Source organism: Triturus cristatus, chromosome 8 (assembly GCF_964204655.1).
Source record: "Triturus cristatus chromosome 8, aTriCri1.1, whole genome shotgun sequence".
Taxonomy (NCBI): Eukaryota; Metazoa; Chordata; class Amphibia; order Caudata; family Salamandridae; genus Triturus; species Triturus cristatus.
Genome location: NC_140591.1, coordinates 986,399,181 through 986,427,155, shown reverse-complemented (window position 1 = coordinate 986,427,155; position 27,975 = coordinate 986,399,181). Strand labels below are relative to the sequence as shown.

The 27,975-nt window shown below is 47.1% G+C and overlaps 1 protein-coding gene across 5 annotated transcripts in view; it reads right to left on the bottom strand.

The window, feature by feature from the left end:
* Positions 1 to 771: 771 nt before the first annotated feature.
* Positions 772 to 27,975, bottom strand: part of TLR7 (toll like receptor 7) — a 201,071-nt gene continuing 173,867 nt past the window's right edge. For 2 of the 5 annotated variants that reach the window (XM_085622537.1, XM_085622538.1), the window contains 2 exons: positions 17,142 to 17,206; positions 772 to 4,118 (listed from right to left, as the gene is read on the bottom strand). In XM_085622537.1, the coding sequence (XP_085478663.1) occupies positions 969 to 4,007 (3,039 nt within the window). In that variant the 5' untranslated portion in view covers positions 4,008 to 4,118; positions 17,142 to 17,206 and the 3' untranslated portion in view covers positions 772 to 968. Of the gene's footprint in view, positions 4,119 to 16,630; positions 16,759 to 17,141; positions 17,207 to 27,975 lie in introns of those variants that run through there. The other 3 variants (XR_014967828.1, XR_014967829.1, XM_085622539.1) reach the window with 2 other exon arrangements.

Genomic DNA, 27,975 nt, shown 5'->3' with positions numbered 1-27,975 from the left:
TGTTCGGTCGCACACCTATTCTTTACAATGGGAGCATGCATTCCGACCGGAATGCATGCTCTCATTGTAAAACAATGAGGGGCAGTGATCAACAGGGGGGCACAATAGGTACTCCCTTGGAATCCATTCGGAGGCCGTGCACCCATGGGAGCCCCAAAAGTCGACTGCCGACAGCATTTAAGTGTCGGAAACACTGGCACAGAAAGGCTGCCGGAATCCGATATTGTAATCCCTCGGGCAGAAAGAGAAGCCATTGGGATTACTGAAATTGTTCTGACTGGCAGACGGGCTCTCCGAGTCCATCGGAATGACCAGTCGGATTTCTTTCCGACCAACACCATCATAATGGGTCAGTCACAAATTAATCCGACCGGCTAATTACGATGGGTTAGGAATGGCTTCAACCGAGGGTCTGAGCCGTTTCCTAACGCATTGGAATCAGCCCATAAATATCCAAAGTTCTTCCATATTCTGGCCATCCCAACTCATAGTGAAGAGGGAATCTCGCACATAGGATTTACTAATTGCAATTGTACCAGTAATTACCAGGTGCAGGGATTCCTCACCGTTCACATCTCTACTCGTGATAAGGTTTTAAGATGTTGACAATGTTGGGATCATGATACAGAAATTTTCACTCAGGGTTCCGCTCATGACCATAATGTGTAATGACTAAACACTTTATCTCCCCATCCATTTTTTGTGTCATCTGCTAACACCCGCAGCAGTAAGAGTTTGGATAAAGGATATCTGTGGAAGCCTGGAATAGAATTTGTTTCCAGTTTTGAAAGTCATTTTATTTTTTGCAGAAAGTTACTAATCAGAGGCATTGAATATTTGAATTGCTAATGAGTCCGATTCTCAGAAAAACATTATTTTTTAAGTTAAATACAAGCTTGCTCTCTCTTTTAGTGATATCATGTTGTGAGTCGTTATGCATGGATCTTTTTGAAGAGAAACTGACTGGTCTAAGCAATCTCTTTGAAAAGTTTGTCATAGGTCATGTGATTGTCTCTTTGTAGTGCGTTTCTCAGGCAGTGCCAGAAGTAACACTGAGAGTGTGGGTTTGTAGGCCATTCCAAAACCGAACCTTTACATAGTCTCTTTCTTAACCTGAGATATTTAGAATTGTGCAAGGCCTTTTCTAGAAATATGAAGATAATCACATCCACATTTTCATCCATTAGACACTGGTGTGCCATGTAGAATGCTGTCTTGAAATGCCCGCTTTGTGCATACTTTTTTGTCAGCACAAACACAGTTTTTCGACTCATGCGTATGCATTCAGAGAGGTTCTCAAAAATTGCTTGCCCTGGAACCCAATCTCTTTCTTCCAGGCACAAATTAATCTGTTTTCCTCCTTGACCTTCCAGGTTTGTAACTAGTTCCTTATAAACCCATTCCGATGCAGGCACATCCTGTGTGTCATAGGCAATGAAGGCATCATAGCATTTGCCTGAGGAAGGCAAACGGCGGTAGCCTTTTAATTTGGCCACACAAAAGTGGTAACTGTACCAAATGTCCCAGAAATACAAGTGGTTTGAGATCGCGATCACCATAAGGCAAATAATTATTGATGCTGAGACAGAGTGCAGTACAACAAGCGGAAGATCTTCTTCACAGGTATATAGATCCAGAAGAATCAGGCTTTTGTCTTTATGTGTCCCAGGGCCAGCACAGGTAACGTCTGTGGCAAGGCGGGGGACATAGACATTTGTTTGGTTTAACCACCACACAAACCATACTGCTTCACAATTGCACTTAAAAGGATTACCCTGAAGGATCAATGTGTCAAGTTTCTGGATCACATCCATTGGACAACTGGACTTATTGATTGTAGTTAAGCTGTTATCACTAAGGTCCAGGTAGCGCAATTGGAAAGCGCCACGCAGGAAATGCTCTCTTAGTTTCTTTATTTTGTTACCTTTTAAAATTAGCCTAGTAACTGTTGACGTGCAGTTGGACAACTCACGTGGTCCATTGACTAGCTCATTGTTGCTCAAGTCCAAGACTTCTAGCTTTTTCAGAAATATAAGTTGCCCCCAGTTGAATGATGTAAGTTTATTGTTGGCTAAGCAGAGCTCTGAAAGTTGAGGAGGCATGCCTTCAAAACTCCCTGGAGGTATAAAACTCAAGGAATTATAGGAAATATCTAATTTTCTTAGCTTTTTTAGATTCTTAAAGAAGGATAGATATCTTGAATCTCCATCTCTCCATAGAATATCAAGACGGTTTCCCTTAAATTCCAATATTTCCAGAGACGAACTATTCATATTTTTATTGGTGGAGGAGGAGATTTCGTTCCTGTTCAAAAGCAGTTTCTTCAGAGAGGGCAAAAAATTGGTAAAATTGAGCATATGGGTGATACCTTCTGCCAGAAAATAATGGTTGTTATTACTCAGGTCGAGCACCTCCAAATCTGTCAGTTCTTTAAAGGCAGTTGCAAACAAAAAATCAAGTCGGTTGTTCGAGAAATCCAGGTATTTTAACTGTTTTAAGTACTGAAGTTCACTACCATTCAAAGACTGGCCAATAGCATTGCCTGACAAGTTGAGACATTTGAAAGAGGAGACATGCTGGAAATCTTTGGCGTTGATGAAAAAAAGGTTATTGATGCTAAGGTCTAAGGTTTTTCCAAAGTCACGGCAGTCCTCCTTTACAAAAGAAATAAAAGGAATGTTCTCCTTGTCTTTGCTCTTGCATCTGCGTGCATTTTCATCATACATGAAGTAATGTGTGTCTTGAAGCCGTGCACTGCCGAAATAGTTCTCAGAATTTCTGGAATTCGAAAAAGAACCCTGATCAGAATCACTAGATGGCGATATTTTATTCCAAGATAGGTCTACAAGTTCCAGAGCAGGGAAGTTCTGAAACAAGCTCAAATTTGCAACCTTAATAAAATTTGTACCCAAATCGAGTAGTGTTAGATTTTTAAGCGGGATCAGTGGTCTAAGATGTTCTATGGTAAGTTCTTTAAAAACATACCCCCTTACCCGGAAATGTTCAAGGGACAACAAAGATGAAAATGTAGTTGACAATTTCATAAATACGGGATACACTTGAAGATCATAATTAAAAGAAAAATCTAGCTCCTTTAGTTTGGGAATAAGTCTCAAAAAATTGGCCTCTCCCATTTCATGTGCTAAAAAGTTTTGGGAAAGATCTAATACTTGTAGTTCTTTAGTATTTTTAAACCAGTTGCTTGGTATTTTACGCAAACAATTGCTCCTAAGACGCAAGATTTTCAGATTTTTTAAGGAGCTAAATGCTTCAATGTGAATTTCAATTGCTGCATCGTTTGGGCAGGGGATACAAGGATAAGGCGCATTGTAACACCTTGGACAGTTGGCACTCAAGTCAAGAATTTCCAAGTGCGAAAGATTTTGAAAATCATTTTCTCTGATAGATTGAATAACATTGTTGTAAAGATAGAGTTCCTTCAAATTTGATGGTAACCTGCCAGGAACATGTGTTATATTATTTGATTTTAAAGACAAAACTGATAAATTTGTGAGACCGTAAAATGCATCATTCTCAATATAAAATGACACGTTGCAGGGATTGCGATAATAGCAGTTCTGGCCCAGGTAGAGGATTTCTAGGTTTACCATGTCTGTCAAATTGCCCTTGGTTATTGAAAAAATGCTGTTCGCTTCAAGACTTAGTAATTGTAAGTGTGGAGGTAGTCCGCGAGGAATTTCCAAGAGCTGGTTCCCGTCTAAATACAGTGATTTTAAATACATGAGTGACGTGAAGCTTTTGTCCTCAATAGAAAGTCTCTCAGTGCACACACGGTTCTTTGGACCCAACCGCACAGGAACGCAGTTGCATCTGAAATCAATCTCCACCAGGTGCTGGAGACGGAGAAAGGACTTCTGTGAAATATGTGGTATATGATTAATTGTGAGTGTCAAATTAGTGACGTTGGTGGGAATTTGCCCTGGAACTTCTGTCAGACGGCGATCGGCACAGTCCACAAGTAAGGAAACATCATCAGAAGATTCCATCACGTCACAGGGGAGGCTTTTGGGAAACCAGGAAGCTGCAACGGAGTTTGGGTACAGGCACAGAAGAACAAGAAGGTGGCACCTCAGGATTGATGAGCATTTGTACAGCAACTAAAAAACAGAAACAAATAGGAAGGGTTTTAACGGATTTTATTATTGTGACTGACGTTATGCATTTTAGTACCAGATAGAGGGTTTTTAAGCATGCAAATTAGAAACCTGGCTCTAGCCTAATAAGCTCTCGCCATGCAACTCAAGTTTTAACCCTCTTAAATCTTTTACTTATGAGCCCTACTATTGTACATTGCATTTTTATGGTCTCATATTTTATCTTAATTTACATTTTTTATGTATGAGTTGTATTGTACGTCGCACTTTTATGGTCGTACGACAGAAATAAAGTTTTGTATACACATATTTTAATACCGTACTCAGCTCAAGAGTTGCATTTCTGAACCATGTTTACGATGGCTATTGAACCAAAAAAACACAAAAGATAGGGCACTTTAAAGAGAATGAGGATACCCTTTTATTTGTGTGTTGTTTAATGAATATTATGACATTCAATGATCAAAATCACATATAAAATTACATAGGTGTACTACATTTCATCAACAATTTTTTCTTTTGGGCATCTCTAGGTCTGAGGCCAGGGCAGAGAATAATCGTCTTATTCCGTAGAAGTGGCACAGAGACTTCCTGCGTAAGATATACAACGTGACCTGGGATGAGCAGTTTCTCCTTATGACCTTAGATGTTTCTGCTCTCTATATCAGCATCAAGCATGTAGATGGGATCAGAGCACTGAAACACTTCCTCGGAAAGAGATCAATACATCTTCACCAGCAGACATTCATGCTCCTCGACCTGGCTGAATGGTTGATAACAACCTCTTTATGTATAACCAATAAACCTACAAACAGACACAAGGGATGGCCATATGTACCTGCTTCGCCCCCAGCTATGCTAATTTGCATATGGGCTGGTGGGAGGAGCAGGTACTCAAGGTCAAACATGCCAAGGAATGGTCGGAGAATGTGGTCCTTCTAACCAGATACATTGACAGCTTATTCATCTTGTGGAAAGGGTCACCGGAGTCAGCACAGATATCTGCACAAGAGATCAACACTAATGATTTGAACCTTACTTTCACGAGTAACATTAGTAAAAAAGAAGTGCATTCCCTTTACCTGGTGGTGTATGTTGAGAATAACAAACTACAGACTAAAACATACAGAAAGCCAACATCAGGCAACTCCATTCCACCACACCAGACTTAAGAACAGTATCCCTTATGCAGAATGTTTACGCATGAAGCGTAACTACAGCAATGAGGCAGATTTGAGATAAGCTCAGAAAGACCTATTCGACAGAATGAGATTTAAGGGCTACAGCAAGGAGGTTTTGGAGTTAGCAGAGTCTAAAGCGAGACCCAAGAGTCTTGAGGCGATGTTATTTGGGGACAGCAAAAGTGAGATGAAGAAAAAGAACCCCAGGCAGGCAGGCCTAGTTAGACTAATCACAGGATACTCAGCTTATCACCCAAGAGTACGCAATATTCTACAGAGAAATTGGAGAATTTTGAAGCGTGACCCATTGATAGGATCAGACATCCCTCGGGCCCCCTTGATATCCTTCAGGAGGGCCAAATGCATGAAGAGAGAGCTGGTGCAGAATGTGCCACACACGAGGGGTGGCTCAGATTGGCTAACAGCAAAAAAAGATTCTTTAAATGTGCAAAGTGAAAAGCGTGTAGGCATAGCCGGAACATGACCACCATTCAGTCACCTCTTAGAACTACACCCATTGAAATCAGGGGCACATATAACTGCAAAAGTGATTTTGCAGTATCTGTTTTAGAGTGTATTTGCCAGAAAAGATACGTAGGCAGCACAATCCACAAAGTACATGTTAGGATTCTGCAGCACCTCAGAGCAATCACGAATGATGGTCAGAGCTACCCTGTGGCCAGACATATTACTCAATCTCACCAAGGCAATGCCAAGGATATGGTATATTTTGTCATTGATTCTGTCCCAAAGAGTCCCAGAGGAGGTAATAGGCAGCTCCAAATAAGGAGACTGGAATCAAGATACATCTGATGCTTAACACCAAAATACCTCAGGGACTGAACTCAGACTGAACTCAGACGAGGAGTTAATAGTACATCTGTAGCTGCTTTTTCACTCTCCCGTAGACAGGGTGCTAGGTACAAAGTTGTTTATAATACATTTTTATTGTTTCCCACTCTTTCCTTTCTTGTGCTATGTATTTTATACATTACAGTACACAGTTTTACATATGTACGGATGTATATGGTGTTTGCTTTTTTTGCAATGAGGCAAACAGTATTGAGACTGCATACTAATGCCTTTCACATTCCTCTGTGGTGAGGGTTGATGCAAATATCTAATTTGAAAGGACGCTAATTCCACTGGGGCCCAATCCCTCTAAAGTAGGTCACGTAAGTTGGGAGGTAGGCAATTGCCATTAACATGGGGTACCAGGATTTTGGGTACTCTGTGAATATGTCCTGACAGTTAGTGTGATATGACCTATATTCTTTTTTTTTTTTTTTAAAACCTTTATTTTCAAAAGTCAGGACACAGCTATTCAGCCGACAACCCGGAGGTTCGGCAGCATCGATATATAGAAACAAAGATGCGTCCCCAGTACCGTGAAAGGAGAAGTGCAAAGGTTCAATTTTAAGTAAACACAACAACACACAACAAACCCCAGCAAGGCAAGAACACTGAAAGCCCATGGTGAAGCCCCCCAGGTGAGGCCGGACCCCACTCATCTACCAGTTACAGTACAGTGTAGAGAGGAAGAAGGGGGACAGCAGAGGCCAAAAAAGTCCATAAACCATACTGAGCTGGAAAGAAGGTTAGGAGGAAAGCTGTTCCTCGGGAGGATCCAGATCCGGGGCAAGACATATTCCCCCCCTGTATTGATTCCACCGCCCCCAGATGGCGTGCCACTTCCGGGGGCGGCCTCTAGCGCAATAGACCGTCTTCTCCCTTAACATACTCCAGTCCATATTTTCTTTCCACCCGGTCAATGTGGGGGGCCCCGCGGAGCCCCACAATCGCGCGATATCTCTCTTAGCGACCATGTTACCCAGAGTCACCCATTGGGTCTGTGCCTCATCGTGGTCAGTGGGCCCCCAGACATTCAGGAGGCAACATCGCGCTTCCGGCTGCATAGCAATGCCCGTCACCTCCCCCATCACTGCATGGACTCTCCTCCAGAATTCCGTAATGACACCACATTCCCAAATGATATGCAGGAAAGTACCCACCATACCACATCCCCTCCTGCATAGGCCGTCCTCCGAGAATCCCATGTGAACCAGCCTTGGCCCCGTCACATACACTCGATGCAGTATTTTAAGCTGCACCAGCCTCAGACGCGACGGGATCGCGACCTCCTTAGGAGAGGAAACAGCCGACTGCCAATCCTCATCATCCAACTCGAGGCCATCCCTAGTCCACTGGTCCCTCAGCCCCAGAAGCATGTCCGCCCGGACGTTGATCAGTTTCTTATAGATGAGCGAGATCGTGCTCTCGGGCATATGGCCATCAAGGACCCGGTCCTCCAAAGGAGAGGACTCAGGCACCTTCTCACCTTCTACGAGGACTGATCGAAGGGCGTGACGCACCTGAATATATCGGAAATACTCGGAGGGCCCCAGCTCATACTCCGTCTGCAACTCTTCAAAGGACTTCACCTTCCCCGTATTCAGCACATCTCCCACCCTGGAGATGCCGATCAGGTCCCATTTATCAAACCCTTTTGTGTGCCAAAGCCTTCCCAGTCTCTCCGATTCAAACAGCGGGGTAGCGAGGGTGAGCCTATCCTTCCAGCCCAGAGAGTCAGTTGCCATCTTCCACACACGCACTGCCACACCAGTGGGCCCCGTGAGGGACGAGTCTAGGGACCGCGAGTACAATGCCCTGTAGTAGTTACCACCACGCAGCAACCACCTGTCCATGGCATACCCAGGGCTGAGGGCAGGGCCATAAAACCCATGATTAATCGCGCTCAGCTGGGTGGCCCAATAGTACCGTCGGATGTCTGGGAGCGCAATGCCCCCGTCGTACCATGGAAGCGTCAGCTTTGCAATAGCTATTCGCGGCCGCCCATCCCAAAGCAACGTTCGTTGGAGGCCTTCGACCTCCCGAAAGTATTTGGCCGGAACCCAGTCCAAGGTATTCTGCAGTGCGTAGAGGAAGCGGGGAAGAGACATCATTTTAAACAGGGCCGCACGCCCAACGAGGGAGAGCGGCAGCCTCCGCCAGCTTTCAACATCCCGCCTCAGGCGTGCCAGGGGGGGGAGCAGGTTCTTCTCATATCGCACAGCAGAGTCCATGGAGATAAAAATCCCCAAATACACGAAGCCCTGCTGAGCGACCTGTATCGAGCATGTTCTAGGGATCGGTGGAGCCTCGCCACTAAGAACATACAAATACGATTTACTCCAGTTGATAACAAGACCCGAGTTCCTACCAAAAGATGTGAGTACGTCACAGACCACTATAAGTGATTTCTTGGGTGAGGCAAGATACAGCAGGATATCATCGGCATAGAGCGAAATACGGTCCTCGTGTTCAGGCGACCATCTAAGGCCCCGTATATCCGGGTGCCAACGTATCCACGCAGCCAGCGGCTCAAGGGCGAGGGCGAACAACAAAGGCGACAGGGGGCAACCCTGCCGAGTACCCCTCCCAAGCTGAAACGGAGTCGACGCCCGACCATTCACCACCACACTCGCAAGTGGCCCCTCATACAGCAACCTCACCCAGCTCACAAAACCGTGGCCAAAGCCGAACTTGGTCAGCACGGCCCACAAATATGCCCATTCCACCGTGTCAAAGGCTATCGTGGCGTCAAGAGACGCCACAATAGCTGGTTCACGCAGCGTGCCCGCCCTGGCGATTACACCATGAAGGCGCCGAAGATTTAACGCTGTGTTTCGGTGCGGGATGAAGCCGGATTGATCCGGGTGGACCAAGTCACCGAGTACCCTAATCAATCGGGTCGCCAGGATTTTAGCCAGAATTTTCGGCTCTGCGTTAAGAAGTGAGATAGGCCTATATGAGGTGCACTTATCTCGGGGTTTGCCCTCTTTGTGTATAACCACTATCGTCGCCAGTCGCTGGTCCAACGGGAGGGTCCCACTCCCCCGCGCCTCCACAAACATGGCGCGCAGGTGAGGGGCGACCCTATCCGGAAACAGCTTGTACAGGTCGACCGGCAAGCCGTTCGGTCCCGAGGTCTTGCCCGAGTTTAACGCGCGGATAGCCCCCGCCACCTCGTCAACCGTTATGTCACCATCTAGATCGCCCCTATCTATATCGGAGAGACAGGGCAACTCGATATCACGGAGGAGGTCACACGAGTCCTCGGGCGGCCTATCCGACACTGAGGCATAAACCCTACAGAAATAGTCCGAGAAACACTTTACAATACTCTCAGGTTCCACAATCGCCTCTCCCCTCTCTCCCGTCAACTCTGGCACAACTCTATTGACCCGTTCTTTTTTGTCCAGCCAAGCCAGGAGTTTCCCTGCCTTGTCACCAACATCATACAAACGGCCCTGCTGTTCCCTACTGAGGGTCTTAGCGGCGTTCGTCACCAGGTCCTTATACTCAGCTTGCTTCAAGCAAAGCTCATGCAGTGAGGACTCTGTAACCTCCTCCTCCAGCACTCCCTCCAGAGCCGCGATCTCCTCCTCAACCTGCAGAACCTCGCCATCTCTCCGCCGCTTGGCAGCTACTACTAGGGAGAGGGCTTCCCCTCGGAGCACGGTCTTAAATGCTTCCCACAGCGACACTGCCGAGTCCACGGATCCCTGATTGTCCTTGAAAAAATTATCTACTTTCTTTACCAGCGCGCTGCGCATCTTGGGGTCTCGGAAATACCACGGGTTGATAGGGGCCACCCTTCCTCCTCCCTCCCGACCTAGATCCAGCCGGATCCACGCTGGCGAATGGTCAGATATACCACGCGCCATGTGCCTCGCCTCGGAGACCAATGAGGCATGCGCAGCCAGAGTGAGTAGGTAATCAATCCTGGAAAGACTACCATGTGCCCCGGAGTGGAACGTGTATTGGCTCTGTGTGGGGTGCCGGAGCCTCCAGCAGTCTATCAGGCCAAGCGTGTCTAGGAAGTCTGGAAGCCACTTCTAAGCCCCCCCTGTGTCTCTGGGCGGGTATCTATCCAGCAGGCCGGAGCCAACAGCGTTGAAATCACCTCCCACCACAAGCATACCCCCCGGGAGATCTAGCAGGGCCCTACCCAGATCTGTGAACGTGGAGGCCTGCAGGGCCGGCGGGACATAAACCGAAACTAAAACCAAAGTTCTTCCTTCCCACCGCCCCGCCACCGCCACAAACCTCCCCCTATCATCAACAATGGTGGAGTCCACCTCAAATGGTAGCGAGGCTCTGACTAGGATGCCCACACCCCTGGACCCAGAGGAGAATCCCGAATGTGCTATAAATTTATAACCCTTCCTATTCAGAGCGTAGCACGTATTACCTATAAGATGCGTCTCCTGCAGCAGGGCAACATCCGGCATTGACCGTTTCAAGAATTGCAAAACAATCCCACGCTTAATGCGATCCCCCAAACCATTAACATTCCAGCTTATAACACTTAAACCCCTACCCCCCATCCTCAAACGTAAAGAGGCCCACCCCACACCCGAAGAGCCACCATGGAACAGTCCTGGAAAGAATCCCCATGCCTTGCAGAAATAAACCCCCCAACAACAACCCCAAAATCCCAGAAACCCCCCCACCCTGCACCCCTGCTGCAGCTTACAAAGCCCCCCCAACTTGCAGTGTGCCTGTCGCCCTACAAAACCCAAAAAATCTACAAAAAGTACCCTAAGGGAGGAAAAGAGCACCCCTCGTCCTCCCGCAGCCCTCCGCATTGACTGCACTCTATTCAAGTCTTCAAATATAGCCAAATCGAGTCAGACCGGCTCCGAAAAATCAGCCCTGCCCATCCCGGCCACTGTCCCCATCCTCGGCAATGTCCTCCCCCGTCCGTCGCCGGGGCAAAGCGTCCAGCCATTCATCGGCCATAACAGGAGAGTCAAAGAAGAATGTCCGATCTTCGTGCACCACACGTAGTCTGGCAGGGAAGAGCATGGCATACTTCAGATCCCTCTCCCGGAGCCGCCTCTTCACCCCCAGAAAGCCCTGTCTCTGCCTCTGCACCTGCTGGGTGAAGTCCGGATAGAAATTCACCGACGCGTTCTGGAAGGGGACCGGGCCCGTCACCCTCGATGCTTGCAGGATAGCGTCCCGATCTCGAAAATGAAAGAGCCGAGCGACGATCGGCCTCGGTGGGGCACCCACCTTGGGCCTCCCACCCGGCACTCTATGGGCCCTTTCAACCGCAAAGAACTTTCCAAGACCCTTAGGCTGCAGATGATTAAGCACCAAGTCCTCGACAAGCAGGTCAACCGAAGCCTCATCCGAGGACTCCGGGACCCTGATGACGCGCACGTTGTTGCGCCTGGCCCGGCTCTCAAAGTCCTCCAGCCGGCGGGCGGCGAGATCACTCTCGGTCCTCAGCTTACGAACCTCGATCTGCAGTTCCGTGACATCATCGGTGAGGCCCGTGGTCTTGAGGTCCAGGGTCCTAACCCGTTCATTCGTTTTGCCCAAGTCCGCACGAATCAGGTTAACATCCACCAAGATGGCATCCACCTTATGCGCCAGGGCATCAAACTGTCTCCCAATCGAAGTCTGCATCCCTTCGAGCGCGCCCATGACATCCTGTAGTGAGAGCTCCGGGGCCAAAGGCGAGGCCGCCTTCTGGGTATCCGGCGACTGGCCCGACCCACTCGGTGATCCCTTCTGCAGAGCATAGCGGTCCATACTATTGACTTGGGTATAGGCTCCCCGCCTGGTAGACTTAGCCTTCAGCCGATCCACCTCTGCTTTGCCCGACATGGTTGATACCAAGCAGGTCGGTTCAGATAAGACGGGTCCCTTTCAATGAAATGAATCAGGAGTGATCAGTTCTGCAGTGGGCCACCAGAGTAGCCTGCAGAGCGTCCATAGGGTAATAAAGCCACCAAGAGCTCTCCAGGGGCAGGGCTGACAAAGGGAGAGAAAGCGAAAGTGAAAGGACGGGGATCTCCGTCCGACAGTTCACACCTCGCCTGGCCGTTGTTGTTCAACTAGAAGTCGGGCATCCTGCCAACTCTAGCCCCTGGCATCCCTCGGAGATAGGCCGCTATCTTCCGCCAGGCATAAGTCCGGTTCCCGGTGGGCGATCCGACCGCGGGTAGCATCAATCGCCTCCCTGACAGGTCATCCACACGATGCCATGCATACCGACAGGATTAGAGACAGGATAGTCGATGGAGGGCGCGAGGGTCTCGGGAGCTCAGAGCTCACGCGGCCATCTTGGTCAAGCGCTAGGCTCCTCCTATGACCTATATTCTTGTGTTTAAACTTGCCCAGTACCACTATGGAAAGTTGCCAGCAGCAGATATTAATTTTCACCAATTTGAGACTGAGTATAAGTCTCTATTTTATTTCAGTATTATTACGATTCACTTTCACATTTTTATGTCCATCACGTATAACCTGATTCTTCTATGTCTATGTGTTTACTCAGTTGTCATGACAATCGCTCTAAGTGGGAATGCATATGTAGACCTGAGACACTGGCGCCCATTATGTGAACAAGGTGGTATGACCGCCAAAATGAATCAAGGTCGATTTGGACAATAAACTGGGTGTTTAATATCCACGGTGTCAGCGCCTGTTTGTACATAAGCAAACGGGACGGGATATTTTATATATAATATCAAAGCAATACCCTTTCAGGGTTAAAGTGACGCATAAATTATGCAAAAAAGAAGCAGAGGATTCTGGTTGTTTTCAGGTTTAGATGGAGAGCAGCTCCTGTATAAAACCCCCTCAACACCAGCGACACTCTAAATTTTCTCACCTCAAATGTCTGCTTTTCTATCAAAGTCTGTAAGCTAATCCTACGCTTAAAGACTTTGATAGAAAAGCAGACATTTGAGGTGAGCAAATTTAGAGTGTCGCTGATGATCAGGGTGCTCTATACAGGAACTGCTCTCCACACAAACTTGAGAAATACCCAGAGTTCTCTGCTTCTTTTCATTCTTTTCATTCATATATATATATATGTATATATATATATATATATATATATATATATATATATATATATATATATTATCTACTGGCGGTCGCCAGTAGATAGTTATAGTTAGGACCCTGTTTCCATAGGAAATCCGCAACATTCTATTTTGAATAACTTTGGCGCCGGTCGACGAATCCTCGCGAATTTTTCAAAATAGGTGGGGCGCTACGCTCCGCTCCTACCCTGAAAGTCTCGGGGGGATTCGTCAAGCGGGGGCTGAGATAAAAGGGGGGCCCCAAAACGCGTTTTTCCCATGCATTTTTCCATAGGACCTTTAGACAGAGCTACAGCCCGAACGGCTGAACAGAATTTAATGAAATTTGGCAGAGAGGTAGTCCTCAGGTCAAGGAAGTGCCTTTTGTAGGTTTGGTGTAAATCTGTTCAGTAGATTCTGAGAAAATAGCCTTTAAATCAATATATATATCTGAGCCAGCTTACGGTGCGCTTACGGTGCGCTTACCGTACGCGTACGGTGACGTGCGCGAGCGCGATTCTGATTGGCCGTTAGATCTTAGTAAACATTCGAATCGGTCGAAACCAGGAAGCGGCGGCCGCCATTTTCTCTCTTGCACTCTGACAGGGGGTTGAAAAACAAAGTGCAAAACCATGTAAAGGGGCTGTTTAGACAGCTCCCAAGCACCTAGCCATGTCGATGGAGTCCCCAACGCTCCCCCAAGTGAAAAAAGGGAATTTTAATTTTTTCGAAAATTTTGCCGATTACGCTTACCGTACGCGTACGGTAATAAATAATTTAAAAAAAAAAAAAATCCACATTCTCACCACCCCGTGTGCAAATGGTGCCCGAAGGGCACCATTTGGGCATGGCTTATTACAGGTGAACAAAACATATATTTTACCTGTCACAACGATGCTCATCATATGTCCTCCATGTGCGCACGGTGCGCGAAGCGCATCGTGCGTTCATGGCCCATCTAGCGTAACGTGGGCACGCGGTGCGCAAAGCGCACCGCGTGCTCACTGTGCGTGCACGGTGCGCGAAGCGCACCGTGCGCGCACGGAACGAACTGCGTTAAGTGGGCGCGCACGCCACAAATGGCGTAAAGTAACTTAGCATTTTAAAAAACGTACAAATTCACTGAAAAAAACATAGGTTTCACACACGTTATAGTTAGGAATTAGCATTTAAAAAACCTTGCAAATTCACTGAAAAAACCATAGGTTTCACACATGTTATAGTTAGCTGGACATTTTAATGATAAAAAACCAATGAAATTCCCCCGTTATAGTTACTGTAGGCAACTATAACTCACGTGACCGTAATCCTCTGCTGATGACATATGTGTCTTTATGAAAAAAAAATATTTGTAATATATGTATAGCTAAAATTTAATGGAAGAAGACATGGGCAAATAAGTGTCTAAATACAGTATTAGCATCAGCAGAGGATTACGGTCGCGTGAGTTATAGTTGCCTACAGTAACTATAACGGGGGAATTTCATTGCTTTTTTATCAGTAAAATGTCCAGCTAACTATAACATGTGTGAAACCTATGGTTTTTTCAGTGAATATATATATATATATTACCTACTGGTGGTCGCCAGTAGGTAGTTATAGTTAGAACCTAGTTTCCATAGGAAAAGCATTTTTTGATTTGCTAATAACTTTGGCGTCGTTTGACGAATCTTCGCGAAATTCTCCCCAAAAAAAGTCTATCCAGGTCAGCTCATACCCTGGAAGTTTGGGGGTGCTTCGTCAAGCAGGAGCTGAGGAAAAGGGGGGTCCCAAAACGCATTTTCTCCATGTTAATTTCCATAGGAAATTTTGAGACGGGCTACAGCCCGAACTGCTGAACGGAATTACTCCAAATTTGGCAAAAGGGTAGTGCTTGGTTCAGAAAGCGACCTTTTGTTTTTAAATGGTGTAAATCCGTTCAGTAGTTGCTGAGAAATAAAAATATAAAAGTTTCGATATCTAGGTCAACGGTGGAGTCGCAAACCCTCCCGACCACGAGCTTCATTCTAATGGGATGCCACGACCACAAGCTTAATTCTAATTGGCTGTCAACACTCCAAACCAGGAAGTGTTGGCAGCCATCTTGTGACTTGGTAGAAATGAGTCACCAGAAAACAGAGAAACAAAGATATAAAACAAGAGAAGGGGGCAGGGTAGAAACACCCTGACCCCCTAGGCCTGCTCAGGGGTCCCAGAAAGACCCCAGGGCAAAAAAAAAGCATTAAAAAAAAACAATTTGGCTCAATACGTGCTGGGGTTGCGAATTCCGCCAAAATTGTTTAAAAAACAATGAAGAGAGGGTTCCCGGGGGCATTTCTGAAAAAATATTAGCGGAGGACTGCTGGGGGCCCCGCAGCCTCGGGGACCACCACCTCCCCGGGGTTTCACTCATGTTGGGAGGGGGGGCGCATGGACCTCCTCCTGGAGCCCGTGATGGCCCTGGGGATAGCCACCCCCCAGGGCCGGCTCCTGCAGTGTCCTGGGGTGCCCACCCCCAGGACACTGCTGTTTGCTATAACAGGGCGGGAGCTGCGTGGCTCCTGCCCTGTGATAGCAAAATTGCTTTAGATTTTGGAAGCGAGAGCAGGGAAACCTGCTCTCGCTTCCAAAATCCAAAGCTGCATGCTTTTCCACACGGGGAGCTGCATGTCAGCAGCTCCCCCTGTAGAAAATCAATGTCGACTCCCGCAGGACGCGGGGAGGGGGCAGGACCGTGGGGCATTGGGGCTCCCCCCATGGTCCCCAATGGTGAGGCCAGGCCCCGGGGGGAGGGGTTCTCGGGACGGAATTGGCCATGGGAGGGGGGCCGACACGGCCATCTTTTCGTTTAACTTTTGCGCGGCTCTCAGCGCGACACTCGAGTACTTCTTAAGTCTTGAAAACACCGAGGAGTATATTCTGAAGGACACATTATCACAACCAAAATGGTGATAAATTTAATGCACCATTCACAAGCTGGAGCAAACAGCCCATATCACCAGTTTACCAGTGATAGCAACCTCAAAAAGCATCGTAACAGATGACCCTGGCAAATATTGCGAATGAGATGTAGAGTAGGTGTACCCGTGCAAAAAGCAGCGAACACATTACTTCGCAAGTTTCTCAACCACCAGCAAGATCGTCGAAGAGAGTACAAAACAGGCAATAAGGTGTGTTAGTAGTAGGAAGCTTACACCTGCTCTGAGCTGGTGTAAAGTCGGACTACAACCTGCAACATGAAAAGGGAGCCCAGCCCAGAGCCACACCTGAATGACAACAGATGCAATGGAGCCAACGATCATGCAGCCCGGACATCCAACACTGCTCTGACACCCCCTGCCACCAGCCCTTTGTCCGCCATCCCCCCTCACCGGCACCCCCCACAAACAAATGTGAAAGCAACCTTAGGAAATCTGGAACGTAACAAATTGGGTGATGTCGCACAATTAGAATTAAGAGCAGGCATGTGAGGTTGGACAAATAAGAATCTCAGTCATCTATGGATTTACATATAAAACATTTTACTTAAACAAAACAACAAAATAAAAGTAGGTATAGGCATGGCGTGTCATCCCTCGACAATTTCTGAATCACAGCCTGCAAGACAAAAAGAAAGATAAGATTGTGCTTCATGCGTCCATCAAAGGAGAGAGAGAAAAAGAGTGAGAGAGCGGAAGAGTGAGAGAGCGGAAGAGAGAGAGAAAGAAAGGAAGAGTGAGAGAGAGAGGAAGAGAGAGAGAAAGAGAGAAAGAGTGAGATACAAGGAAGAGAGAGAGAAAGAGAGAAACAGGATGAGAGAGAGGAAGAGAGAGAGAAAGAAAGAATGAGAGAGAGAGGAAGAGACAAAGAAAGAGAGAAAGAATGTGAGAGAGAGAAAGGAAGAGATGGAGAGGGAGAGTGTGAAAGAGTGTGAGTGACAGAAAGCAAGAGATGGTGAGGGAGAGTGAGTGTTGACACTGGAGAAAATCCTCACAGCTCACCTTTCTGCCACCGGTGTGTCTCCAACCACGTGCCGGGACATAGTGCAGCCCTCAAGTTTAGTCATCTGAAACATAGTATAGAATCAGTAATGGCAGAGTACATACAACTGCACACTCATAATTCTCTGTTTTGCCCCTGCGCAACCAGGCTGCTGCACCCCATTGACTCCCGTCTCCCAGCAGTGTCTGTCCGCCCTGCGCACTCACGCTGCTTCACCCCATCGACTCCTGCCCCCCAGAGGTGTCTGCCCACCTCTGCCCACCCAGGCTGCTGTACCCCATCCACTCCCACTGCCCAGAGGTGTCTGCCCGCTGCTGTGCACCCAGGCTGCTGCACCCCATCCACTCCCAGTGCCCGGAGGTGACTGCGCGTTCCTGCACACCCAGACTGCTGAACCCCATCCACTCACACTGCCTAGAGGTGTCTGCCCGCTCCTGTGCACCCAGGATGCTGTACCCCATCCACTCCCACTGCTCGGAGGTGTCTGCCTGCCCTTGTGCACCCAGGCTGCTGCACACTATCCACTCCCACCACCCAGAGGAGACTGCCCGCTGCTGCGGAAACAAGCCTCTCTGCTCACCTTTATTTTATTTATTTTATTTTAGCGATTTGTAGAGCGCGCAAATACCCTGGGGTGTCTCGGCGCTGCGAACTGAGTAGAGGTTGGAGCAAGAGATGAGGTGCCTATTGATTGAAAAGCCAAGTCTTGATCTGTTTCCTGAAGGCGAGTAGGGTTGGGCATGCTTTGATATGCTAGGGAAGGGTGTTCCACAGTTTGGCAGTGGCGACTGTGAATCTTCTGTCACCCCAGGCTACTTTCCTTGTACGGGGGATGTGCAAGAGGTTGGCAGTTGAGGAGCGGAGGGTTTTGCTGGGGGTGTATCCGCACAAGGCTTTCCTCAGAAAGTCCGGTCTGGTTTTATGGATGGCCTTAAAGGCAATACAAAGGGCCTTGAACTTAATACGGCTTATTATTGGTAACCAGTGAAGGTTTCCTACTACTGATGAGATGGGGCAGTACTTAGGGGTGCCTGTTATCAGTCTTGCGGCTGAGTTTTGCACCATTTGGAGTCTGTTGGTGACCTTTTTCTGGGTTTTAATTAGGAGGTCATTGCAATAGTCGATTTTAGACATGACTAGTGTGTTAATGAGGGTTTTCCCAGCGTTGGGAGGGAGGAAGGGTAAACGTTTTTTAATCATCCTTAGAGTATAAAAAGGATGATGAGACGGCAGCGTTAACGTGTGAGGGAAAAGTCAGTTTGTCATCCAATATATTGCCTAGGTTTCTGACTTTTTACACCGGGGGAGGTGGTGGGCCCAGTTCGATGGGCCACCAGATGGGGGACCAGACAGGATGGAGCTTGCCAGACAGGATGGAGGTTCCGACAAAACCTCGGTTTTGTCGGAATGTAACTTTAGGCAATTTTTGGTCATCCTGGTGCTGCTTGCGATCATGCCAGTTTGGAATCTAGCAGCAATTGAGTGTCGTCGGCGTAAGAGGTAAGACTCATCCCGTGGGATTTGATGACCCTGGCCAGGTCTGACACATAGATATTAAAGAGTGTCAGACTCAGGGATGAGCCTTGTGGCACACCACACGGGAGAGTAAAAGGGGAGGACTTGTAGTCGCAGAGACTCACTAGTTGTCTCCGGTTCGAGAGAAATGAAGTCAGTAGTTTTTTGGCCTTCTATTTGATGCCAATGTTCGAGACACGGTCGATCAGAGTGGAATGATTGACCGTGTCAAAGGCTGCTGACAAATCCAGCAATACTAGCACTGCCGTGCCCCCTTGGTCTAAGATAGATCTAATTTCATCTGCTGCTTTAATGAGGGCTGTTTCTGTGCCATGGCCTTTCCTGAAACCAAATTGAGTCTCGTCCAGGAGGTTATTGTCTTCGATATAGTGGGCCAATTGTGTGTTCATTAGTCACCGGCGTTTGTGTAAGAGGGTCCACCACGTGCAGTAGCAACCTCCTCAGCCATTGCGTACACACGGTCAAGCCGCGCTCACAATTCAGGTTGCGTATTGATTGCAGGATGGCCACGCATCAGCGCAGGCCTGCTAGACAAAAAGCAAGATAAGATTGTGCGGCATGCGTCCATCAAAAAAGAGAGATAGAGAGAGAAAGAGTGAGAGAGAGGAAGAGAGAGAAAGAAAGAAATTGTGAGAGGAAGACAGAGAGAAAGAGAGAAAGAGAGAGAGGAAGAGAGAGAGAAACAGTGAGAGAGAGGAAGAGAGAAAGAGAGAAACAGTGTGAGAAAGAGGAAGAGAGAAACATAGGAAGAGTGAGAGAGAGAAAGAGAGAGAGAAAGAGTGAGAGAGAGGAAGAGAGTGAGAAAGAGAGAAGCAGTGTAAGAGAGGAAGAGAGATAAAGAGTGTGAGGAGAGAAAGGAAGAGAGAGAGAGAGGGACAGTGAGTGCCCACACTGTGGCCAAAACCCTCACAGCTCACCTTTCCACCACCAGTGTGTCTCCAACCACGTGCCAGGACATAGTGGAGCCCTCAAGCTCACTCATCTGAAACATAGTTTCAGATTACATCCGACTGCGCATGCCTAAATGGCTGTCCCGCCTTTGCGCACCCAGGCTGCTGCACCCCATCCATGCCCTCCGCCCAGAGATGCCTGCCTGCCCCTGCGCACCCATGCCTCACTGCTCACCTTTCCGCGGACAGGGCACCCTCCACATCATGCATCCCCGCTCCGGAGGCCACCTGGTCTCACATTTGGTGCTGTGTCTTGATTTTACCAAGGCAGAGGACATACCAGTGCACCCGCCATCATTGCAGGTTGCACACCCACTCAGCCCTTGCGGTGCCACTAACTCTATGACCAGTGAGGCCATGCAACGTGACGGTAGGCTCCCACTGGTCGATGGCTCAGGTCTACACTGCGGTCCAGCAGGGCACACAAAACCTGACCTGTCCGGACCACTGGGACAGGAAATCACAGTGCCCCTACCTCTGTGCACCAAAAGTCACCGTCCCGTGGTGGTGTGCCTATGCCGGCCGCAGTGCATCCGGTGCACCAAGTCTGAAATGGAAATGGCGTGGAGCACGTGCGCCTGGTACTTTTTAATGGCAGGGTCACGTGTTCTGTGACGCCGCCTGTGCTTGATGGGTGTGGTGTGGGTGTAAACCAGCCGTCAGGGAGTGGTTGTGGCGAACTGACATCTAGACCTGAGAGCAGATCACTACAATGAAAATCTGGGCTATGTAGCGCTGTTGTCCCTTCCAGTATGCGTAAGCAGATTGGGATGGCCTGGCGTCTGCCAGTCCTGCGTGAGGCTGTGAACAATGACTCCAGAGCTCTGGGCATGGTTTCGTCCAGGGTTGTATGAGGAATCCACTGATTCGGGTGTCCCTATTGTAGTGCTGCCGCCCCCGGGGCCGCAAGCGCCAATGTGTCACCCAGTGAACCAAGTCCTAAAACATGGCCAACATGGAAGGTAGGAGAAATCACTGACCCTACATTCATCCGTATTTCCACACATGAAAGATCGTGCACATGACATATCTGTGTGGATATTAATGTTTATTGCACATTCAGTGGAGTGTTGCAGCTGTAGCAATACAGGGCCATGGAAAGAACAAATTTCCATTTTTGGCACATGGAGGGCAGCCAATTAGAGCCAAGCTCGTGCTCGGGCGTTAGGCTCCGTTAACATATGTACTTATCCAATCACTCCGCCAATTCCGAAGCACTTATAAATTCACTATACACTCTCCTTGCCGTACTCTTATGATCCAGTTTCTACCTATGTACTACTACTTATGCAATGACCGAGACAAAGTTACATGACCAAAGTTTTCCCCACTGCCAGAGGTAACTGGGTTGTGAGCGCTGTCCACAGCAGAATGCAATGTGGTAGGGCCCAGGGGCAGCATCATGCATACATAATGAACACACAGACACAGTTAGATAGATATTGGAACTGGGTATGGGCACGTGCACTCAGCCCCTTTTAGTACCTGCATCACATGTCCAGTGACGTTGGTGCTGGATGCGTTTGGGGTGAGTGTAAGCCAGCCCTCGGGGAATGGTTGGTGCTGGCAACAAGTACAACAGTAATCATCGGATCACACACAGAGATTCAATCATAAACGGTCCATGAATTGTGCTGCACTAACTTAGGGGCACCAGATGTGAAATAATACACAAAAGATTCTATTGTAAAGGGTTCATGACTTGTGGTACACTGAGGTAAGGGGCATCAGAAGCATTCCGCGGGTGCACAGCTAGCGATGATGTGCGGTCCGGGAGGGCCGCACTGGTAGCACTGTCTGTTGCCTACTGGACTGCATCATCTGCAATCGCAACTCGATCTGAATTGTGAGCCCTGCAGTCTGCAATGTAGATGGAAGGCAGTAGTCAGCACAGACATCAAGGAATGCTTTTTGTCACTTCCTCTTGACAAAATCTGAGGACATAGAGTACAATTCTGTCAGTCAGTCAGTCAGTCAAAAAGTCTTTATTCGATTAACATCATAAAAGACATACTATACATATTTAAAAAAGATTCATATAAAGTACAATATCATATAACTATACAAGATAAAAATATTAAGATCATGTAGGATATTTCATAGTAGTCAAATTATTAAGACATAATGACTAAACATAGTAAGAATTAATAAAACACACACCAATCTAACCTAAAAACCATAGTGATAACACTAATTAAAATCGACTAAAACCATGTGGGACACATATCAAGGATTGAGTTTCCGTAACCTAAGAATCCACGCCCAGCTAATCAATTTGACAACACCTATTACAACAGGTTTAGATGTGTCCGTTTTCAAAATTCTACTGGCAACCTGTGCAGAACGGGTGCCCATCAATCTGCATACGGGACGAAGCCATATACGGCGAGGAAGAAGGTAAGTTGGACAACAAAAAAGAAAATGATCCATAGATTCGATCATATCCACACAAAAGGGGCACTTATCACTACCAAGAGGGCTCCAGCTTTTAGTGAGCCCTCGCAGTGGTAGGGCGCCCGCTCTAAACTGATGATACAGTTTACGATCAAGATGTTTCATAATGGTGTCCCAATAACCTTCGTAAACAGACTCGTCCTTAAGAGCAAAAAATGTAGCTGTCACGGAGCTACCCGAAAGGGAGACAAATCTCCTGTTCTTAATCATACACCAATAGGCGTCCCTTAGAACAATTTTTGTCGGGAAAACAGCAGTGTCTGGGTTGGCCCAAAGGTCACCCATCCCAAGATCAGTCAGCAGGGTTTTAACACCAGACAACCATGATATCCTGTGTGAACCCTCGAGCCCTTTAACTTCCAAGAGGGCTTTAGCATAAATAGATAATTCGGGTGTGGTCCACAAGCGCCGCCAAAACGCCAGGGGTCTATACCCTGCCATATCCTCTAGAGGCTGAATTCCCAAGTCATATAATAATGGAATGCGCGGTGTTGACTGGGGAAGCCCTATTGCTGACCGGAGAAATTTGTTCTGGGCAGTCATCAGTTTGGACAAATTACTAAAGCCCCAAATTTTGGCACTATATAAAATGGCAGGAAGAATCTTGGAGCCATAAATCTTCATTAGGGGAGCTATTGGTTTTGTTAATGAATGATTATGCTCTTTCAACAGAGCTCCACCTAATTGGGCGTGTTTAAGAGCGAGGAGGTCCAGCTGGTGTGACCAGCTACAGGTCTCACTAAAGGTATCCCCTAAATAAGTAAACACAGCCGTTTGATCCAAACTAACGCCACCCAAACATACCCGCGCATTAATGCGCCTAGGGCCTCGAAAAACCATAAACTTTGTCTTCCCAACGTTTATTTCCAACTCATGTTCGCGACAAAATAACTCAAAACGAGACAGGGCTAGTTGCAAGCCCTGTCTTGTCTTTGAAATCAGAAGAGCATCGTCTGCGAACATGAGTAGGGGAATCTTCATTCCAGCCAAGGAGGGTGCATCAGTTGGGTGGTTGGAAAAATAGCTTATAACCCTGTTAATAAATAGTGAAAACAGGGTGGGGGCAAGCACACACCCTTGGCGAACACCTTTGGATACTTTAAATCTGTCCGTCACCTCCCCTGGTTTGCCCCAACGAACACGGGCATACGTATTGTCGTAGTAACCAGGAAAGACACCAATTCTTTGGGCATGCCCATCTCCAGAAGTGCTTCCCATAACTTGACCCTCGGCACGAGGTCAAACGCGGACCGTAGTTCCACAAAGGCCGCATAGAGCTTACCGCCCCCCCAAAAAAACCTCCTTCCAGTAAAAGCTTGATCCAGGGTCCGAATATGTGAACGAAACCCCGCCTGGAGAGGGGTCAGCACATTAGAATCGATCATCCAGTTTTGTATACGTCCCAGTACAAGGCAGGCTAAAAATGTTTGTACTGCGTCAATAAGACTAATCGGTCGATAATTGGCCGGGGCAGAGCGATCGCCTTTCTTATAGATCGGCAGTATCTCTGCCCCAATCCACGAGTCAGGGACAGCAGCACCACCCGCAAGGCCATTTACTAGCATAGTCAAGTACGGGACCCATACATCTTGCTCTTGGATGAATAAATCAGCAGGAATACAGTCGGGACCCGGGGCTTTGTGACTCCTAATACTTTTTAAAACAGACTTGACCTCACAGGGGGAGAATTCCAAGGGGGTTTCAGTATCAAATAGAGGAATATTAAAAACCACCCTATCGCTAACCATAAACTGCTCCTCGAAATACGCAACCCACTGCTGTGGCTCAACATAGGTAGTAGGCCGAATATCCGAGGGGCAGTTGCCCCATTTAAGAAGATGCCAAAATTGGACCATATTACGGTCGTGACAAGCCTGATACAGCTCCCTCCAGCGGTCCTCATCCCAGTTTTGCTTAGCCTTTAGTTGGGCAGATTTGTATGCAGCCCTACGTTTTTGAATGGTGGTAGGTGAACTAGATTTAATGGCCTGTATCAGGGCACTTTGGGCCAGTATGCAGTCCTTGTTAAACCATGTACAAGTTCTCAACTCTTTGCCTTTACCGATAGGGGATGAAGTTCTAACAAAAAATGATTTAAGTTCGGTAAAGAGCACATTGTGAATTTCCCGTATGTTATCCTTAATCAAGTCTTGGGACTTCAACCGGTTGAGAGTTACCATGGTATTACTGACCAGATTCCTGATAGCCATCCGAGAAGCCTCACAAGTGGCAATTTTCGGCCATTTCACCCTTCTTTGATCGTTTGTGAGAATAACATCCACAGAGGCACGGGCATCAAGAATAGTAAGAGGGCCAGTAAAGCTATTATAATTGATACAGAGGACAAGTGGGTTATGGTCACTCTCAACTCTGCTTGCTACCACCATGTCATCAATAAGCGACCACAACTCCAAACTGACTAAAATATAGTCAATTCGACTCCCAGTTCTACCATTGTCAAAGGTCATCCTCCCTGACCTATCAGATTTAGTTCACTCATTAACGGCTCTCATTCCCTGATTTAAACATAAACCCTTCATGAACAGGGCCGCTTGTGTCCATTTCCTTACAGGATCCAACTCCAGCTGGGGAACACCCCAGAGAGAGTCTTCAACCTCTGTAAGGTCCCCGCTGTCAACACCCAGGGGCTCGAAACAAACATTGAAGTCTCCAGCCACTATCTTATTAGTGGACTTCAATTCGAACCCTAAAAAGTTCTCCAAAAGGAGACCGGTGGGTGAACATTTGCCACCCGGGAGGCCCCTCACATAAATGTTTATAATAAGGAGATTAAGGCCATTAAGAGATTGAACCCTAATAATCAGAATGTCTGGACTATCGATTGCGACCTCTACCACAGAGACACCCTCACATTGACGAACCCACGTGGTTAGACCGCCCATCGGTCTACCCCTATGGCCCTTAACAGCAGGTTTAAAAAAGTTCAAGAAACCTATACGAAAGAGGGGGACCGTTGCCCAGGTCTCTTGAAACGTCCATATCTCAAAATCGTCAATAAAAGTGGCCCAATCGGGAATGTCTAGCCTGGATCCCAAGCCTGCAATATTCCATGAACCAAACTTCAAGGGCGGGCTTACAGGGCCGGTTTCCACCACCTGACCTGGCACAACCAAGGGGTCATCCAAACTAACAAAAGAGGGCTGTATAGAAACAGAGGGGTTAGGCATGCAAGAAATAACTCTAGGAAGCGATAACATGGCAGTATCCGGGCTCAGATGACATGAGGGAGCCAAGACCCCAGGTTCTATCGGTAGAGGACAAGCAGAACTCGCCCTACGTCAATCATTATCCTCCAGTGTTGAAAGAATATCAAAGCAATTAGAGGTCAAAATGGGCTGGAAAGACCTTGCTGGAAAACTCGAGAAAACACGACTATCCCCCATAGATTGAGGCTTATAAAAAAAGCCTAGTGGGAGAATTTTTATTGTGTTAGATGCTGAAGGTTGGTGGGAGGCAACATCTAATATGTATTCGACCAGTGACGGGGACCTAAAGCTCAACACCACACAGTCACCTGGTAGGGTCTTGTAAGACTGGCCAATCCAGTTAATACGCCTAACCATTTTAAAATCATCGAACAAGGCCTTGCTATTCCCTACTTTGGTACCCAAATAATGCAGGGATTTGTTCTTAAGGTTTGACCAGTGTTCATAAGTCCCGTCTAAAAGAGGTGGGACATTAGCCAAGACTATGGAGTAGGGGGTGGCTTGGGGTGGGAGGTGTAAATTGGGAAGAGTATTAAGAACCCCAGCTCCCACCTCCTCATTACCAGCCCTATTACCCATAAGGGGGCGACTTTGCTCGTCGCGATAATTGGTACCCCTAGCTGTAACCACTTGCAAACCAGGGTTATGACCCTTCGCTTCCCCTATAGGAGGGATAACTGGCGAGACCCCCTCAGGCTTAGACGGTCTAACATTACAGACCTCATTGGTCAGACTGACGGACATCACCCCATTTGACTGTAAGGGAGGCCCTGTGGCAGAAAACTTGTCACCAATAAGTCTAGCTTCTAACGTATCCAACCTTCCGGCCACTAAATCCAATCTATGTAGGACAGGTTCTAAAAGGCCAGCTAAATGGTCCTTAAGACTAACAATTAAGGAATCCAAAAGGGGCTGGATCGTAGCCTGAGTCAAAGAATTGGTCTTAAAATCAAGACTCTTCCCTTTTGCGGATGTCCCACTAGGCTCGGGTTGGAGCATCACGACAGATTGCTTACTAATACCTTGGCCTCTCCTATTTTTGCTAAAAACCTCTTTCTTTTTCCCTTTATGGGCCAACCTCCCTCTTGTTGTAACCCCGGGAGAGCTCAGGATACTATCACAACCCTGTGGTGTATCCAACATCCCCGAAACAGGAGAAATAAGCATGGGGGGGGGTAGTAGTGCTAACAACTGTACAAGGATTACTAGAAAGGAGTGGGTCTTCCTGTATCTGGGCACAGGGTAATGAAGAAGTGGGATCTAAAGAGAGTCTACGTTCCACAGCTTGGATCTCAAGATTCAATGCCGACTCAGCCCTGATTAAATAATCATCTAGTGTCCCCACCACCTTATCGACAACCCTCCTCTTAGTCATGTTATAACAAATCCAAAACCCACCCCACACAAAAGCAGCCCACCTTCCCCAAATGCCAACTCAACAACCTTATTGATGAACAACAAACAATTACTACGATAAAAAGTAATAAATGAGTTCATCAAAGGTCAGAATCAGAATAAATGTTATTGTTTAGTTAATAAAAACCATAACAATATAACATTTATTAACAGTGCATAGTACCAATAAAATCAGTTAAAAAGTATTATAAAACAAGTGCTTTATCATTAAGTTTTAAGCCGTTTCCTTGTACGAATAGTCGATATATCAGTGAATTTAGGCTGTTACCTGAAATTAGTTCTGAAGTGCCATCGTGCTAATAACTTAATGTTAAAACATACACGTTTGCAATTTGATTATGAGGAATGTAAATTATGTGCAAAAAAATTTAAGTTTAAAAGCATTTCTGAACAACAGCAGCAGGGTGAACGAACGCGTACATTGTTTGTTCAATGAGGCTTTCTTGTGGCTGAAAATAAGTCCTTAAGGTCTGATTAAGACGGATCAGTATCTCCTTCATGGTGTGGTGAAACGTTGATGCTTTTTTGGACAGTTACCAAGTTTTTTAGCCGTTTATGTTCAGCAATCGTTAAAAATTTTGCTAGGCGGCAATTTAACTGAGTATTTTCTGAATTAAAACATGCTAGTACCGCTTGTCTCCTTGTTCGGATACCCATAGTGTTAAATACGTTTTTTAGGAGTTTCTGCCGGTCTTGGGCCATATTTTTGCATAGGCAGATTAAGTGTAAAATGTCACCTTGCTTGGCTTTGCACAGGCTACAGGAGTCTTGACCTATCCGCCGTTGCCATGGCGGAAAATGTTGGGCACAAGGCAGAACTCCCAGTCTGAACCTCATAAAGCTCAGTTTTGCTGCTTTAGAGTACCCCTGATTGAAATATGACTGTGGGATCAGAGACTTATATGTGTTCAGAGTCATCCAGGCATGGGCTCTTTTAGAGAAGGTTGCCTTGTCTTCAATCAGTGACGCTTGTTTAATGACCTTCCAGGCTAGTTTTTTAAAAGCGTAGTATCCAATTTGGGCGTCCCAGAGTTCCTGTAGTTTAGTGTATTCCAGGGCTGCCTGGAGATAAGCTCTTGCTTGGGACGTGTCTCTGTTTTGCAGTTCTTGCCACAGCAAATTGTTGAGCATGTGGGACGATGATGTATGCTCCTTGTCTGGCAAGATCTTGTCGCAAAAGCCCGAACTCCAACCTAACCTGGGCTGGAGAGGTGTAGTTCGGAAGACAAAACATTTGTTTGTAGGCTTGA